This window comes from Onychomys torridus, chromosome 22, assembly GCF_903995425.1.
Source record: "Onychomys torridus chromosome 22, mOncTor1.1, whole genome shotgun sequence".
NCBI lineage: Eukaryota > Metazoa > Chordata > Mammalia > Rodentia > Cricetidae > Onychomys > Onychomys torridus.
The window spans coordinates 31575889-31594510 of NC_050464.1; the positions used below are offsets into that span (position 1 = coordinate 31575889).

Genomic DNA, 18622 nt, shown 5'->3' on the forward strand with positions numbered 1-18622 from the left:
GAGGCACATGCCTGTGATCTCGGTACTTAGGAGGGGTTACAGGAGGAGGAAGAATGCAAGGACAGCTTCTGCTACATAGCAAAGTTCTGAGCCAGCCTGGGTTACATAATGAGACCTTCTGCTTTAAATACCAATGGACACGACTAAGAGACCACACTGCATACCTGATCTGCATCTGCAGATGGCCTAATGAATGTATGAACACATGGAAGAACTTTTAACACTTAAACATTTTCTATCATCAAAGAATTTCTGTCACCAAAGAATCCGTGTTGGAAGCATCATCATCCCAGCATGATGTTTCCCTGAGGGGCAATTCTCAATAATTAAATATCTTGAATGACCTGATATGTCAACACAGAAAAAAAAAAAAAAAGCCAACGGAGAGAAAGGAAAATATTAGAATATATAAGAGATCCCTTTATAAAAATTCTTGAAGTTCAGCCTGCAGGAATAAATTACACTTTGCCCCATGTGTTTATAGTAAAAATAACCAACAATATTTATTCCTGTTGAAGTAAAACCAAGGCAGTACATACATATTTAACTATCAATAAAAACAATAACCTAATTTTTCAAAGTTTTAAAGAAATTGAGAGATAGCTATTAATCCATGCTACTGCATGATTTTAGAATGTACCATGTCAACTGAAGAATCCAGTATTTGAATTATAACGGGTGTTTCAATATCAAAGCTTGCCACATATGGTGTTATTATTAAATGTCATGTGCTAGTTGCTATTCTGGGTAAGTTGCTTCGTTTATTTCATTCATTTATAACTATCATTTACCCTCACAGGAAAATATTTCATAAACAAGAAGTAGAAGATTTTAGTTGCTTTTGTTTTGAGATAATGTCTCATGTAGCCCAGGCTGGCCTCAAACTTACTTTGTAGCCAACGATGATTTTGTTGTTGTTTGTTTTGTTTTAAGACAGGGTTTCTCTGTGTAGCCCTGGCTGTCCTGGAACTCCCTCCGTGGATGAGGCTGCCTCTTGAGATCCCTCTGCCTCTGCCTCTTGAGTGCTAGGATTAAGGGCATGTGCCACCACCACCTGGCACCAAGGATGATTTGTAATGTCTTATCCTCCTGCTTCCACCTCCTGAGTGCTCAAATTACAGGTATAACATATTCAACATATCCAATTTTATATGATGCTGGGGATGGAACCCAGGACCTCAAACATGCTAGGCAAGCATTTTACCAAAGGAGCTACAGGCCCGGCTCCAAGGAGTAGTTCTGGTAAGTGGCAGTGCTGGACTAAAAGTCATCTAGATATGTTGTTGTTATTTATACCTAGTTCCTTCCATGTCCATCCACAACCCCCAAATATTCCTTCAGTGTGAAGTTCCAGGTTGTCACTAAGTACATCATCATCCTTTAAATCCCTAGGAATGACAGTCTGTGCCGCTCATGGTGTGCACTCCAAAAATGACAGGCAGGGATGAAGAGCAGCTTAATGATACATCTACCTTGAATGAGCAAGGCCCTGGAAACTACCAAGGGGAAAAAAAAAAAAGCACCTAATCCAAATGATGCTCAAAGCATACAACAGAACATTTGTATCCGCCAGTGGTGGCAAACACCTTTGATCCTAGCACTTAAAAGGACGAGGCAGGAGGATCTCTGTAGCCTGGGCTACAAAGGGCATTCCAGGACAGACAAGACTACACAAACTTTGTACTGGGGATGGGGGGGGAATGGGGACAAAACCAGAACATCTGCTGTACTGTGCATGAAGATGCCAGTACTACGCAGATACATATTTATCACTTAGCTCCAGAAGCAGGAAGGGGGAGGTGTGGTACCAAATAGAAAGACTTAGAGAGGCTGGGCATAGTGGCGCACTCCTCTAATACCAGCACTAGTGGACTCCAAGGCAGAAGGAACACCACAAGTTTAAGGCTAGTCTGACCTACCTAGGGAATTTCAGGACAGCTAGGGCTACACAATGACACCTTGTATCAAACAAACTAAACCGTACTGTATCCCTAGTCATTAAGGTGGTAATCTGGTTGGACTTTGGTTGACAACAGAGAACATAGTTCTGGGGGGGGGGGGGATAGAGCACTGACCAACCACATTTCAAGCACTAACAGCTGCCTGTGGACAGCAGTGACAACAGGGCTGCAGAATTCTGGAAGGTGTTCTGGTAAAGAACCTCGACAACACAAATATAAAAGCATGCTTTGAAGGATGAAGAAAGCACAGCTGTATGACTGTATTCTACACAGATGACAGTGGAGTGTCTCATCTTAAACCACTTCTCCCAGGTGGCAACCACAAGGACACTGTTGGAAAGGCTCTTCCTTAGAAGTCCAAGACTCCAACAAAGGGTATTATATTATGGCTCAGGACTGTAACCCAAGCACTTGGGAAGTGGAGGCTAACAGTTCAGGAGCTCAAGCTACACAGTAAGTTAGAGGCCAGTCTGGGCTGAAAGAGACCCTGTCTCAGTAAACCAAAGGGGCAGGGGCAAGGGTGGGAGAGATGCTATTATTATTATTATTATTAGCTGTTTTATCTTCTTTTAAAAAATTGCTTCCTGGAGCTGGTCTGTAGTGGTGCACGCCTTTAATCCCAGCACTCGGGAAGTGGAGGCAGGTGGATCTCTGTGAGTTCATGGCCAGCCTGGTCTACAGAGGGAGTTCCAGGACAGTTAGGGCCAGACAGATGTGTCAGCAGTCAAGAGCTCTGGCTACTTTTACAGAGAATCAGGATTAGAATCCCAGAACCCACATTGCTGCTCACAACCATCTCTCCAGCTCTAGATCTAGAGCTCCTCTGGCCTCCAAGGACACCAGGCACACAGGTGGTGCACAAACATACATGCAAGCAAAGCAACCTTAAACATAAAGTAAAGCCAGGCGATGGTGGTGCACGCCTTTAATCTCAGCACTGGGGAAGCAGAGCCAGGAGGATCTTTATGAGTTCAAGGCCAGCCTGTTCTACAGAGCGAGTTCCAGGACAGCCAAAACTAAACAGAGAAACCCTGTCTTGAAAAACAAAAAACAAACAAAAAAATAGCTTTGTTAGCAGGGGTTAGATGAGACATACCTAAAGCACCTGCAAACTGAGACAGGGAAATGGCGAGTTCCAGATCAATCTGGGCCACATCTCACACCCTGATTCAAAGGGACAAAAGAAAGAGACAAAAACAGCTTCCTTGCTAATGGTACAATGTTTTGCAAATGGAAGGAAGTCAGACAGATCACCCAAGAAATCCAGTCCTGCTCAATATCAACAGGTCATAGAAAGTTTACAGAAAGGTAACATTTACTACCACAGAAACTATACAGAGGTTTCCAGATGTGTAGTCATTTGTACATCAAACAATTGCACATCATATGTTCTTCATAAACTTGGACTAAAATGAGGGAGACATGGAGAAAGAGTCTGTTTACTCATTTCCAGTTGGGATGCCTATGGGCCTTTCCCAGGTAACAATTTTAAATGAGTCAAAAATTAACTACATGGACTAAGGACTAGGGTTACCTTTCAATTTAGAGAGCTTGCCTGGCATGCACAAGGCTCTGGGTATAATCTTCAGCATTTGGGGTAAAAAAAGCAAAACAAAACACGGGAACCCTGTCATAGTGAAATATAATTACCAGAACTAGCCAAAGAAACAAGCTTCCCATGCTGGTGTTATCACATAGGCCCTGTACATATCAGCACACTGAACAAGCTCTAGGCAGAACCACAACCTTCTTAAGCAACAGCAAACATAAACAGCATTACAAGCCAGCTCATACACAGACTCCATGGATGTGACAGTACCTATGATTTCTACTGGTTACAAAGTCACAGCTCCCACTTCATCCGTTTCACTCATAACTGAAGAAAATGCTGAGTTTCAGCTCAGAGTATGTGAAATTCTCACCCAACTTCACAGAACCCTGAATTCTATTCACATTAAAAATCCCTGAGGAGCCCTGGTGTGATTCCGTCCTGTGTGTCTGTTCTGAGGAGCAGTAGGCAGTTTCCTCCATCTGACTTCTCACACCGAAGTGTGCGCCTCCACCTCATGGAAGACTCAATGGACGTGGACAGGAGCCCTCTCAGGACTAGAACTACCTTTTCAGTTGTGAACTAAACACTGACAAGGATGATCACTTTAAGGTGGATAATGATGAGAATGAGCACCAGTTATCACTAGTTAGGGGTGGGGCAAAAGACGAGTTACACATCCTAGAGGCAGAAGCAACGTACTATGAAGGCAGTCCAATCAAAGTAACACTGGCAACTTTGAAAATGTCTGTACAACCAACAGCTTCTCTTGGGGGCTTTGAAATTACACCACCTGTGGTCTTAAGGTTGAAGTGTGGTTCAGGGCCTGTGCACATTCGTGGACAGCACCTAGTAGCTGTGGAGGAAGATGCAGAGTCAGAAGATGAAGATGAGGAGGATGTGAAACTCTTAAGTATATCTGGAAAACGATCTGCTCCTGGAGGTGGTAACAAGGTTCCCCAGAAAAAAGTAAAACTTGACGAGGATGATGAGGATGACGATGATGATGATGATTTTGATGATGAGGGAGCTGAAGAAAAAGTTTCAGTGAAGAAATCTGTACGAGATGCCCCAGCCAAAAATGCACAAAAATCAAACCAAAATAGGAAACCATCAACACCAAGATCAAAGGGTCAAGAGTCCTTCAAAAGAACAGGAACAAACTAAAACACCCAAAGCCCTAGTTCTGTGGAAGATATTACGGCAAAAATGCAAGCAAGTATAGAAAAAGCGCATTGCACAGTCTGGACACTGCTGATAAATTAAGCCCAAAGATGGGAGAGGAAAAGGAAACCAAACATGGTGCATACTGAGTACCATCAACAATCCAGACTGAAGTCTTCTAGTTTCATCTCAATGCCCTTCCTGATTGGCCATCCATTCCTGCATTGCACGCTGGAGGCAAGCTCTTGTTTTCCTAAAGTATTTTTCTTTCATTCTTGTGATGCAGAGAACTTTACTGCTTTCTACACGTGCGCGTGGTCATCTCTGACCATGTTTTAATACCTTTGTATCCTTAGCTGCTCAATAAATTTTTGAATGAACGGAAAAAAAAAAATCCCTGAGGAAAAAGAAACTTTTGTTTATATAGGTCACCTGGGGAGAAGTTTCCTCTAAGGATCTCAAAAATACATTTTTACCTTTCCGCCCTGCAATGCCTTGGTAATGCAGAGAAGCGAGGTGGGGATAATAAAATCTTCCTATTAAATGTGCCCATGTTTGAATGCAGACCCTGATGCAGTCTTCTTTAACCTTGGTAATTAGTTCAACTCAATGTTAAGAAAAGCACACATGGGTTGGGGATTTAGCTCAGTGGTAGAGTGCTTGCCTAGCAAGCGCAAGGCCCTGGGTTCGATCCTCAGCTCAAAAAAAAAAAAAAAGAAAAGAAAAGAAAAGCACACACAAACCGGGCGGTGGTGGCTTTTTTTGTGCATTTTTGGCTGGGGCATCTCGTACAGATTTCTTCACTGGAACTTTTTCTTCAGCTTCCTCATCATCAAAATCATCATCATCATCATCCTCATCATCCTTGTCAAGTCGGAGGAAACTGCCTACTGCTCCTCAGAACAGACATGCAGGATGGAATCACGCCAAGGCTCCTCAGGAATTTTTAATTTGAATAGAATTCAGGGTTCTGTGAAGTTGGGTGAGAATTTCACATACTCTGAGCTGAAACTCAGCATTTTCTTCAGTTATGAGTGAAACGGATGAAGTGGGAGCTGTGACTTTGTAACCAGTAGAAATCATAGGTACTGTTACTCAGGAGGCAGAGGCAGGCGGATCTCTATGAGTTCGAGGCCAGCCTGGGCTACAAAGCGAGTTCCAGGAAAGGCTCCAAAGCTACAGAGAAACCCTGTCTCAACAAAACAAAATAAAACAAAACAAAAAACTTAAAAAACAAACAAACAAAACTAACAAACTAAAGCACATATTGCAGGGTCTGGCGACACACACTCATAAAATCAGGAGGCTAAAGGAAGACGATCACAGGCAGTGGTGGTGCACGCCTTTAATCCCAGCACTCAGGAAGCTGAGTCAGGCAGACCTCTGTGAGTTCAAGGCTAGCCTGGACTACAGAGTGAGTTCCAAGAAAGGCACAAAGCTACACAGAGAAACCCTGCCTCAAAAAACAAAAACAAAAACAAAAAAAAAAAGGAAGATGATCATGAGTTGAAGGTTGGCCTGGTCTATATAAGCAAGGCCTTGTCTCAGAAAGAGACAAGTGGGAATGAAGGAAGGGAGAGGGGGAGGAGAGGGACAAAGGGCAGGAGCAAAACAAAGCAAATGCATCAACAGTCACAGGACACAAGAGGTCCTGGTTTCTGTGCCATCCAGTAAATAACTACATGTATGGCATTAGACTTTGTGCATCTGTAATCAATAATGCAAACCACAAATACACACAAAGCACATACAGAACACAAGACACCATTATAAACATAAACCAAATGTCAATATTTGGTTAGCATAAAACCACTACTAAAATGAAGCATCTGCAGTTGTTAGAGTTCCTAAACCTAAAATTTGCATGAAATAGTTTGCAAATTATGCAATTCCTTACTGCTAACCTAAAATTGCCACACACAATGCTTTGACCTAGTAATGCAAATGTTGGGGTAAAACACTGGGGATTCAGATGCACTGCAAAGTATCCCATCATGGAACATGAACTTCAAAGTTCCACACAAATAGTCAATAACACTGAGAGAGAAATCATATGGCATTATAAATATGCCTTTATGTTATGACCTGTCTGATGAGAAAAAGAAATGAAAAAGAAGGACATGACTGGTCCTGGGTTTCAGAGCCAGATAAATAAAAAATAATAATAATAAAGGAAAGGATATGGCTGCTCCTAGGTATGGTGGAGGAGAAAGTTTATTGTAGATAAAAGGGAGAACAGAGTCGGAGGCAGGGATACCTTGGAAAGTCCAGAGGGGACATGGCTAGACTGAGCCAGGCCATGTGAGGAGAGGGGGCGGGGAGAGAGGAGGAGGAGGAGACCAAGAGACCAGAAAGGTAAAGGTAGATCAAAAGAGAGCAGGTAACCAAAACAGCTGGATTATATAGGAAAGGGCAGCCGGGGGAAGAGCAGCCCAGTCTCTGGGCTGGAGAAGTTTAGGGTGGGGCTGGGGTGTGCCAGGCTGGAGGGTCCTGTAACAGGTAGGAACTGAGGGATGCAGGGAGAACCTGGAGGCCAGGTCCGCTTTGATATGTTAAATAGACATCTCAGACTTTCATTTGTCCAGTGTTTGAGACCTAACACTGTTAATAGTGATATTTTGTAACAACATATCACAACAAACTTGCAATTCAAACAGATAAATACTAAGATTTAAAAAAAAAAAAATCAGGTTGGGGATTTAGCTCAGTGGTAGAGTACTTGCCTAGCAAGCGCAAGGCCCTGGGTTTGCTCCTCAGCTCAAAAATAAATAAATAAATAAATTAATTAATTAATTAATTAATTAGAAAAATCATTTAATCTCAGGGCTGGAGAGATGGCTCAATGGTTAAGAACACTCACTGGCTGCTCTTCTAAAGGACCTGGGTTCAATTCCCGGTACCCACATGGCAGTGCACACCTGTCTATGACTCTAGTTATAGCGCTTCCAACACCCTCACACAGACATGCATACAGGCAAAACATCAATGATAAGATTAAAAAAAAATCATTTAATCTCAATACTTGAAAGGTAGAGTCAGATAGACCTTTGTGAGTTCCAGGCCAGTCTGATATACAGAGCGAGTTGCAGGGCAGCCAGGGATACACAGAAAAACCCACCCTGTCTCCAAAATAAAAAAGGGGGGAAGGGGCAATTAAGGGCAAACAGTGGGTGGGTAAAAGCACCTGCCACAAAAGCCTGACAACGTGAGTTTTATCCCTGGAACACAATGAAGGGGGAAATAATCCAACTCCTCTGACCTCCACACATGTACTATGTTATACCTGTATCTGCTCACATATACCCCATATAACACACACAGTAACAACAAAATTTTATTTATTTATTTATCTTCTTTATTTTGGCTTTGTTTGTTTGTTTGTTTGTTTGTTTGTTTGTTTTTGTTTTTCGAGACAGGGTTTCTCTGTAGCTTTGGAGCCTGTCCTGGATCTTACTCTGTAGACCAGGCTGGCCTCGAACTCACAGAGATCCACCTGCCTCTGCCTCCCAAGTGCCGGGATTACAGGCATGTGCTACCACCACCTGGCCTACTTTGGCTTTTTAAGACATAGTTACACTGTATAGCCCTGGCTGTCCTGGAACTCACTCTGTAGACCAGGCTGACCTCAAACTCACAGAGATCCATCCACCTGTCATGTGGGATGTCTCTCTGTATGCTGTGAATATGTGTTGCTCCCATTGGCTAGTAAATAAAGTTCTTTTGGCCTATGGCAAGGCAGCTTAGAGGCAGATGGGAAATGCAAGCAGGGAGACAGGAGGAAGGTGGGGAGAGACACTAGCCTGCCACCCAATGAACAACATGCTAGCAGACTGGAAAAGCCATGGAATACATGGCAAAGCATAGATTAATAGAAATGGGTTAATTTAAGATATAAGAGCTAGCTAGCAAGTAGCTAGAGCCATAGGCCATCCAATTCATAATTAATATAAGCCTCTGTGTGTTTACTTGGGTCTGAGCACTTTGAGAATGGACAGGACACAGGAAAACTTCTGACTACAGGTACAGCCACTTGGGAAATTGATTTGGCAGTATCCATTAAAATTTACAATGGCCACCTCAATGTCTTAAATCTACCCTAGAGAAACACTCCTTCATGCAATACAGACATACAGAAAGAGACCCAAAGGACTGGTTTTAATAGTAAGAAACAACCAAAATACCCACTGTGCTAAGCTTGAAAAAGGCACCTTCTGAAATGTCCCTGTCCCAATCTCTAGAAGGTATAGATATGGCAAAGGAGACTTTGCACATGAGGTTATGCTAAGAATGTGGGATGGAGAGAATTTGATCATCTAGGGATCAGAAATGTCAGTTATATGCCAGGCATGGTGGCACATTCCCTTAATCCCAGTACTGGAGAGGCAGGAGGATCTCTGTGAGTTCCAGACCAACCTGATCAAACAAACAAACAAAACAAACAAACAAAAAGTAGCAATTATTTAATTCCTGCAGCCTCCTCCTCTCCTTTAGAAATAACCATAGTTGGTCACGTGCTGTTATTTATGTTCCTTAGGAACCACTGACTAAACATCTTGTGAAGCAGGCTACACTCCTTGTGTTCACCCCATAACCACTGCTGTAAAGGAAGATGGGAGTAGGGGAGGAAAGAGAAAAGATGCTTTGGGAAACTGATAGTCCTTGCACATAACTGACACACAGGCACCTACAGCCTAGGAAAGAACAGGTACACGACATCCACCCAGGAGCCATACCCAACAGGGACAGTCAATATGGAAGCCAAGAACACAAATAATTAGAGCTGATTTATTTAGAAAGCCTTTGAACATACAATAGGAGAAAGACTGAAGTGAAGACCAGTTATTATCTCATGCACCTCACCACACTGTAACTAAGTTGTGAGGCAAGAAAATTGCAGGGGGATCACTAAAAAAACCTATCTCTGCTGCTAAAAAACTAAAAACACCTATCTCCGCTGCTAGAAAAAGAAATATGTAGGTAAGATGGTTTGACTTTCAGTGGCCAGCTGACAGATATGCATAAAAGAACTTTCCAGAAACAGCAACATAGCATCTTACCAAAAAGTAATAAGATACATTTTTGTTGTGGTGGGGCAGGGAGCACTGAGACAGGGTCTAGGCTCTATAGTCCAGGCTGACTAGAACTCGTGGCAATCCTGCCTCGCTTCCCAAGTGCAGGGTTATAAGGATGCATTGCCATGCCCAGCTTGTCTCACTATGTGGCCCCGGCAGGCCTCTGACTTAGAGCAATTCTCTTGCCTCAGTCTCCCGAGTGCAGGGGTTGTGGTCATGTACCACCACATCTGAGCAATAGATTTTTGTAATGTGTTTATTTTTGGAGATAGTCTCAGTAGCCCAGGCTAGCTTTAAGCTTGATGTGCAGCCAAGAATGACCTTAAATGTCTGATCCTCTTGTCCCTACTTCCTGAAAGCTAGGATTAAAGAAGAGTGTCACGATGCTGGTTTATGCAGCGCTAGGAATAAAACCCAGGGCTTTGTGTGCATGAGGCAAGCACTCTGCCAATGAGCTACACTCAGACCAGACATTTCTAAAACAATAGCTGTCACTATGTTAAGAACATGAACCCAGGCTGGAGCCAAACAGATCCCAGCCTCTGCATTGCCCCTATGATCTCAGATCTCTGTCAGGTTACTTAATTTTATTTACACCACAGTTTCTGCACTGGGGATGGGGGTAGATAATAACCAACCTCAGATGGCTTTTGTGGATGGAGATTAAATTCGACAATAGCCATGAAGAATTTCACAAAAGCCTGGTACAATGTGCTATTGCCATAGTGGTGGCAGAAGTGTTGACAGTGCTGACAAAGATGTTATACCAAGCTGACTGTGGTGGTGCACACCTGTAACCCCATTGCCAGAACTCTGGAGAGGCAGGAAGACCAAGGTCATCCTCAGCTACCTATCAAGTTCAAGGCCAGCTGGGGCTATCTATATAAGACCCCATCTCAAAACAACAAGATGTGACTTTCAACCCTTGGCCATACTGCCCCTGACAATCCTCACATCTTCATCCTTACTTCATGCTCTGGCTTGCTGAGCCTTTCATCCAAGTTCACAGAACACGAGTAACCTGCATCAGTGCTTAATGGCAGTGTGCCAAGAAGAAACTACTGGTGAACGAGGACAGTTTATGCATTATCTCCCCATGCTAAAATCTGAATTCCAGAAGCTCGGCTCTGAACTCTTCCACAGGGCTAATAGCATCCCAGAACAGACTAAATAAAGCCTGAACCTTGTCCGGAAGGTTCCGTGTGCATGTCACAGCACACAAAGTCTTGGCTGCTTCAGCTGAGCAGCTCCAAACCCAAATGTTCTTCTCTTAAACAGCAAAACAAACAACACACAAAACTCTGCTGCTTTTCACTTCCCAAACAGTACCCAGAACACACTCTGGGCATGTGGAGATTGTGTTTGCTTACTGAAGTATAATTGGCATACAATAAACTGCACATATTTAAACTGTAGGATCTGAGTTGTTTTGACACATATACATATGAACATGAAATGATACCACAACCAAAACACCCAACACCTCAGAAGTCTCCTCATGTTCCTCTATCATCCCCCCAAGTCCTCCCCAGCCCTCCTCTTTCTCTCCAGGCAGTCATCACAGACTAGTTTGTATTTTCTAGAATCTCATACAAATGAAATCTTACAGTGGATGCTGTGTCTGGTCTCTAGCACCCAGCATAAACCCATGCACTAGCAACAGAACATGACTTTTTTTTTTTTTTTCCTGGAGCTGAGGACCAAACCCAGGGCCTCGTGCTTGCTAGGAAAGCGCTCTACCACTGAGCTAAATCCCCAACCCCAGAACATGACTTTCTATTGCTTTTATTCCACTGTATAGATATTCCATACTTGTTTATCTCTTCACCTGTTGGACATTTGGAATGTTTCCAGCTTGAGGCAGTTACAAAATTTACATAAACTTTCATGTTTAAATCTTTGTATGGGGGCTGGAGAGATGGCTCAGTGGCTAAGGGTTCTTGTTCTTTCAGAGGGCCTAGGTTCAGTTCCCAGCACCCATGTGATTGATGACTTGTAATCATCTGCAACTCCAGTTCTAGGAAATATGATGCCCTCTTCCGAGTTCCCTAGGCACTGCACACACAGGCAAACCTCAGACACATAAAGAAAGAAAGAAATCTTTAAAATATTTTTAATTAAATAAAATCTTTTTTTTTTTTTTTTTAAATCAGTCTGGTGAGGAGAGTGTGTTACTGGATGAGGGAGGAGAGGAAGTCCTCACAACCAACAACCATGAGAAGCAGGACTCAAGATGGAGCTTAGGAACAGAGTGCTTGCATTCCATGAGCAGTTACAGAAAATGGATTTGATCTCCAGTGACACACAAAAATAAAGAAAAGAAAAATGAGAACCACTCATTTTGAAAATGTATGAATTTAAAATAAGTCTCTACCTAGACCAGTGAAATAGTCCTGTGGGTCAGAGTGTTTGCTGCCAAGCCTGTCAACTTGAGTTCAATCCCTATAACCAACCAGTCAGAAGGCAGCTGATTCCCACAGTGTCCTCTGACCTCCACACAAACACCCTAGCTTTCAAGTCCACATAAACATAATAGATAGGGCCTGGTGGTGGTGGCGGCGGCGGCTCATGCCTTTAATTCCAGTACTCAAGAGGCAGAGACAGGCGGATCTCTGAGTTTGAGACCAGCCAGCCTGGTCTACAGAGCGAGATCCAGGACAGGTACCAAAACCACACAGAGAAGCCCTGACTCGAAAACACAAAAAACAAAAACAAAAAAAAAAATGTAGTAGATAGATAGATAGATAGATACATACATACATACATACATACATACATACATAGAGACACACAGATAAATAAATGCAGAAAATTTAACAAATAAACTATAGGGTAAAAAATATTTTGGACACATTGAGAAAATAGCTTCTCTATCAGTGTGTGTGTGTGCAAGCGTGTGAGTCAGAGAGACAGAGACAGAAAGAGAGAGAGACTTGTCCCCAGGTGGAGTTTATAAAATAAATATGAAATAGTAAATAGCAAACTTTTGGAACTTCAACCAATAAATTATTGATTACCTTCATTTAAAACACTAATGTTCAGAGTTGGGGATTTAGCTCAGTGGTAGAGCGCTTGCCTAGCAAGCAAGAGGCCCTGGGTTCAGTCCTCAGCTCTGGCAAAAAAAAAACAACAAAAAACAAAAAAACCCACTAATGTTCTATGAAATGAAATTTAAGTTTCAATGTATTTGAGTTGTGTATATGTGGTGGGAGGCACTGAACCTGGGGTTCAGTGGAAATGTGCTTGCCGTGGAAATGCTCTCCCACTGAGCCCCATGAACTATCACTTCTGAGCTGCAGACTTTTGTCTTTAAGTTTATATTTATTTCAATGTTTAAATAATCATTTTCTATCAGGGAAAGGGAAGGGAGGGAGGGGAGGGTTCGAGAAGAGTGAATATGGTGAAAGAGCATTGAGTACTTGAAAGTGATCTTTACAAAGCTCATCACTATGACAATACACATGCACACTCATCCCCTATATAACAAAGGCTGGCCTCAATTTCTCTATCCTTGCTTCAGCTTCCCAAATGCCGGATTACCATGTGTATCACAAAGATAGAAGACAGCTATTTTCAAAGGACAAGAAAAAGGGGAGGGGAGAGATAAGCAAAATACGTATGTATGAAATGTCACAATGACATTAATTATCTTGCTTACTAATTTTTAAAACAATATAAAGGGTTGGGGATTTAGCTCCATGGTAGAGCGCTTGCCTAGCAAGTGCAAGGCCCTGGGTTCGATCCTCAGCTTAAATATATATAAAATAAGCCCCACTCTGCATTCTTAATTCACTGTGAGACTCAAAGCCCTCACTTCCAAGGCCCCACTTCATCAGCATTCCTGACTCCCATCTCTCTTCTCTCCCCTCTGCTTTCTGAATAAGGGCTCAGAACTCCCAACAAGCTAAGGATAGTTTCCTCTGAGATGCTTGGCTCCCGATGTCCCCTCTGGATAGGATGCTCTTTACTCAACAGCCATATGTCCCACTCCCACTGCCTCAGACTCTGCTCAAGAGCCTGCTTGCACTTTCATCTGCCTGCACTTTCCTCTCCAGCCCACTGGATATGAAATGCACTCCCATCTCTTTACCTAGCTTATCTTCTCCACAGCACTTTCACTTGTCATCACATACGTGTACACTAGCACACACAGAGGCACATACATGCGCATAAGTTGTTCTCCACACCAGTGGGCTCCATATCTTCACATTCAGCCAACTGTGGATTGAAAATACTCAGGAAAATGCTGGGCTGGTGACGCACACCTTTAAAACACTGGGGCCAGGCGGCGGTGGCACATGCCTTTAATCCCAGCACTTGGGACACAGTCAGGCAGATCTCTGTGAGTTCGAGGCCAGCCTGGTTTATAAAGTGAGTTCCAGGAAAGGTGCAAAACTACACAGAGAAACCCTGTCTCAAAAAACAAACAAACAAACAAACAAAGCAAAAACAAAACAACCTACACTGGGCAGGCAGAGGCAGAAAGATCTCTGTGAGTTCAAAGCCAGCCTGGTCTACATACTGATACGCAGTCTTAAAAGAAGAGGAGGAGGAGGAATTTCCAAAAAGCAACAGATAATCATCCACACAATCACATGGAGTGATGTGTAAGCATCCCCTCTGTAACCTCCCACCACTTCAAAGTTCCTCTCCATAGTGATCACTGTTAGAACATGTCATCCCTGCCTTGTTTGTGTGCAGTGTCCAGGCACAGAACATATATACATACAAAAGTACTTCTAATCATTATCTCCTAGGCAATGTAATGACTGCCTTCCTTGTACTACATAAAGCAATGACTTATACATAACTGTACAAAGTCAATGTGCTAAGCTATATCATTTATACAAGAGCTTCAGCATTGGTGGGTTTAGGTATCCAACAGTTCCTGAGTCCAGTCCAAGGGCACTGTGGCGCTGTGATGCAAGATACTTATTGCTGTAGTCTACATCTTCTGCTGAAATATAAGCTTTTTAGAGAAGGAAGCTTTCATTTTATCCACTGCCATGCCCTCAACAACCAAAACAGTAGACCCCACTTACTGCTAAATCTACAAGATACTACTTGCATTATGAAAACACTATTATTGGGTGGGCTTGGTTTTTTTTTCCCTTCAAAAGTGTATTTATAATATACAAGGAAAAAAATTTACTCCATATTCTCTGCTCAGGTCCATTTTATCTACTGAGATTTTTTTTTTTTAACCTGACACATAACCTCACAAAGCACCAAGAGTAAAAAGAACACTGGAACCCAGAGGTAGAAGGCCCAAGTCATCTTACTGCCATAGCTAGACATGTTACACCCACCACAGCAGAATCCTTCCTGATCAATTTCTAAAATGAGGGAAACATCATCTTCAAGGTCCCTTCTGCACTCTAAAATTCTGTGACTCTATAGTCTTATATATTAGAGTTGTCCCTCATAAATTATTCAACTGAGTTCCAGTCTTATTCATAATTCAAAATCATTAGTGGAAGAATTCTATAATTATAAAACCCTGTGAATAATCCCAGCACTGAGGAGACAGAGGCAGACAGATCTATGTGAGTTTGAGGCCAGCCTGGTCTACAGAGGGAGTTCCAGGACAGCCAGGGCTGTTACATGGTCTAGAAAAACAAAAAAACAAAACCCTATGAAGAACACTGCTATTCCTTCAGAATCTACTGGAGAGATCTGGGAGATACTACTTCACAGGCTTGATAGCACCCCAAAAGATACCTTTTAAAACACTGATAAACTCCTACCCTCCCTGAAACATGAAAAGAAACAGTTGCTGGACAGGAAACAAAGTGGAGTTAGGAAGGCAGCTCTGTGGGTGGAGCACTAACTCTGCAGCATGAAAATCTGAGTTTAGAGCTGGAATGACTGCACAATGGTTAATGGATTGGAGTTTAGATCCCCAGAATTCCTGTAAATTAATTCTCAGCATCCCTGTAAATTAATTCTAAGTATTAAAAAAAATTAAGGCTGAGTGTGGTGGGCACACCTTTAATCTCAGCACTTGGGAGGCAGAGACAAGCAGATCTCTGTGAGTTCCAGGACAGCCTAGTCTATATAGAGTTCCAGGACAGCCAGGATTACAGAGTGACACCCTGTCTCAAAAATAAATAAATGAATGAATAAATAAATAAATAAATAAAAATAAAGATCTTGAGCAAACTGCACACCTGCTCTGCTCTTTACTTGCTACAACCACACAATAGATACAACATAACTGTTGCAAATGAGTAACAAGATTTAGCCCCTAGAGTCCTTTTAGAATCTAACAGGACAGCACAGACTCAGGGATACAATTAAGGAATATTATTAAATAGGGGTGTGGACAGCAGACTACTTGCTTCTGCAGATACTGTAGTCTGGAAAGGAATGAAAACAAAACAGTTCCCATTACTGCTAATCCCAATGTGCAACACTCATTCACATGCTCCTTTTGGAGAGGAATTAATCTAGTACTAGGTCATAGTCTTTCCTTTAAAATGAATCTGCTGGAAATAGCTGACAAATCCACTCAGGATACATACAGTAAACATTTTGAGAACATTAACTGAATAACTCAGTTGTTAAAATAGTTCTACTCCTTCTAATCTGAAAATTCAATTGCATATATATCAAACAGTCTGGGCTCTGGGGAATTTAGGTTAGTCTCCAAGGAACAAAGACCACCATCCATCCATCCACTTTCCACCTTTACACAGCAGCACCTATTAAATAAAGAGTCCACCATCATACCATCAGAGCCCTGGAGTTTTCAGGTGGTTAACTCAGACACACCTTGCTTTTTATAGAACAGGTCCAAATAAAACATAATTGTATTATGATTCCATGCTAGGAATTCTCTATCAACTTATATATCTTCCATGTTATCGTGGCTAGACTGTAAAATATGTCAATTAAGAGTCACAAACGGAAATTCTGAAGCAACCTCAAAGCCAGACACACGAACACAGCGGACTACATTCGCATCTCAAGCACGTCCCAGAGTCTCGCTGAACAGGATCGGATCTCTGCCGTTTCCAAAAACACACAGTAATGGGATTCTAATCCATTTCTATAAATGTCGGTGGTACTGAATGCCAAAGTGCATGAAAAACCGCAAAACACAAAAGACTTTTCTGCACACAGGTCCTCCCGTCTGCGGCGTACCCCAGGGAACCCTCTATGCGACAATACGAATTTCACGGCACTCTATGCATCCTACACACCAAAAATGTCACCCCACAAAAGTGGAGGGGAAGCAGGGTCAACATCCACCTGGCCTGGATGAAAACACGACAGCCAACATTCCTACCTCTAGGCAAACACAAAAGTGAGCATAGTCGGTGGAAAGTTCCCATCCACCATATGCACATTCGATTTCCTGGGGTGGATGGGGGTGGGGGGAACACCACCAGTGTTGAGCCTAGCTGATGCACCTGCCACCGCTCCTGAGACCGGGGCTTCTCAGCGACCCCGAAACGCACGCGCGCGCGCGTGTTCACACACTCACACACACGCACACGCTCACGCTCACGCACCCTCACACCCGCCCTTGACCCTCCCCGGGCCTCGGTTGTAGCATCCCTTTCTCTCTGTCCACACCGCGGGCTTCCCTGACAAAAGCCCGGGTGTCAATCCGAGGCACCGCACAGACAGGTTGCAGGATTGCTTAGGGTGGAGGAAGCCTGGCAGCTGTCACTCGGTCTCCACCACCACCCCCCAACCCGCAACACACACGCGTGCACTCACGCGCCCACAAAATCAACACAGGGCTGGGGGCTGAAAAGAAGCAGAGCGTGTGCAACCGTTCAAAATACAAAAGAAGAGGTCTCCGGAGCGCAGCCACCTGGGCGCGCCCGCCAAGGGACTCCCGGCGCGTGGGGGAGGGGAGCGGCGGGGCGGCGGCTGCCCGGGGCTCCAGGCCGCGGCCCGAAGATGCTCCCGAGAGTCGCACACACCTGCCGCGGCCTGAGGGCGCCTCGCTCACCTCCAGGTCGGTGTCGGCCGCCTCCGGGGCGCCGAGGATCTCGCTGGGCAGCTCGGCCAGGTCGGTGACCCGGATAAGCCCGTCGTGCAGAAAGATGGTCTCCTCCTTCACCGAGAGCCACTGCGCCGAGTCCGCCGCCGCCGCCGCCGCCGCCGCTGCCGCGGCAGCCGACGAACCCATGGCTAAGGGAAGGCGCTGCGGAGACGCCGCCGCCTCAGCAGCCCATGGCCGCCAGCCGCGCCCGCCTCGCCCGCGCGGCACCGCCCTAGGCGTTCCGCGCCGCCATCCCTTCCACACGCCAAACCCGGCCCGGGAGACCCCGGCCCCGCCGCCGCCCTGACGAGCAGGATCCGCCTCTGCCGCTCCGCAGCCAACTGTCAGTGAGACGCCATCTTGGGGGCGGGGTTCCCGGCATGCCCCGCGGGGCGGACAATACAAGCCCCGCCCTCCCGCCCGTCTGGCCCCGCCCACCTCCCGGCGGCGCTCTAAACCCACCTGCAGAGGCTCAGAGGCATGACCTCTTGAGTGCCCCTACCACCCGTGCCATCTGCGGCGGGCTGCGGACCCGAGAGAAGACGACCCGGGTCCCCTTCGCTCCTCCTTGCTCAGGTGTGCGCACCCGTTGCTCAGGCCAGAGCCTTATTCTGGGAGGATCGCGGAGGGTCAACACGTTTATCATTTAAATGAGTTCAGTCTCTCATGAAACACTGGGTGTAGTTCAGTCTTAGAGGACTAGCCTAGCATGGGTGAGGTCCTGGGTTCCGTCAACAGCACAATAAGTAAACAATCACTGGTGCACACCAGTTCTCCCAGCGCTTGGGAGACAGAAGCATGAGGACCACTGCAAGTTGAAAGCTAGCCGGTCCACACAGCATGTTTCAGGTTAGCCTGGGCTATACAGGCCTTGTAT

The 18622-nt window shown here is 44.4% G+C and overlaps 1 protein-coding gene and 1 pseudogene across 8 annotated transcripts in view; one reads left to right on the forward strand and one right to left on the reverse strand.

Moving 5' to 3' along the window:
* Hectd4 (HECT domain E3 ubiquitin protein ligase 4) overlaps positions 1 to 18118 on the reverse strand; it is a 177548-nt gene extending 159430 nt beyond the window's left edge. For all 8 annotated transcript variants that reach the window (XM_036171561.1, XM_036171562.1, XM_036171557.1 and 5 more), the window contains exon 1: positions 17713 to 18118. In XM_036171561.1, the coding sequence (XP_036027454.1) occupies positions 17713 to 17892 (180 nt within the window). In that variant the 5' untranslated portion in view covers positions 17893 to 18118. The remainder of the gene's footprint in view (positions 1 to 17712) is intronic.
* LOC118572564 lies at positions 4028 to 4776 on the forward strand (annotated as a pseudogene).
* Positions 18119 to 18622: the final 504 nt, after the last annotated feature.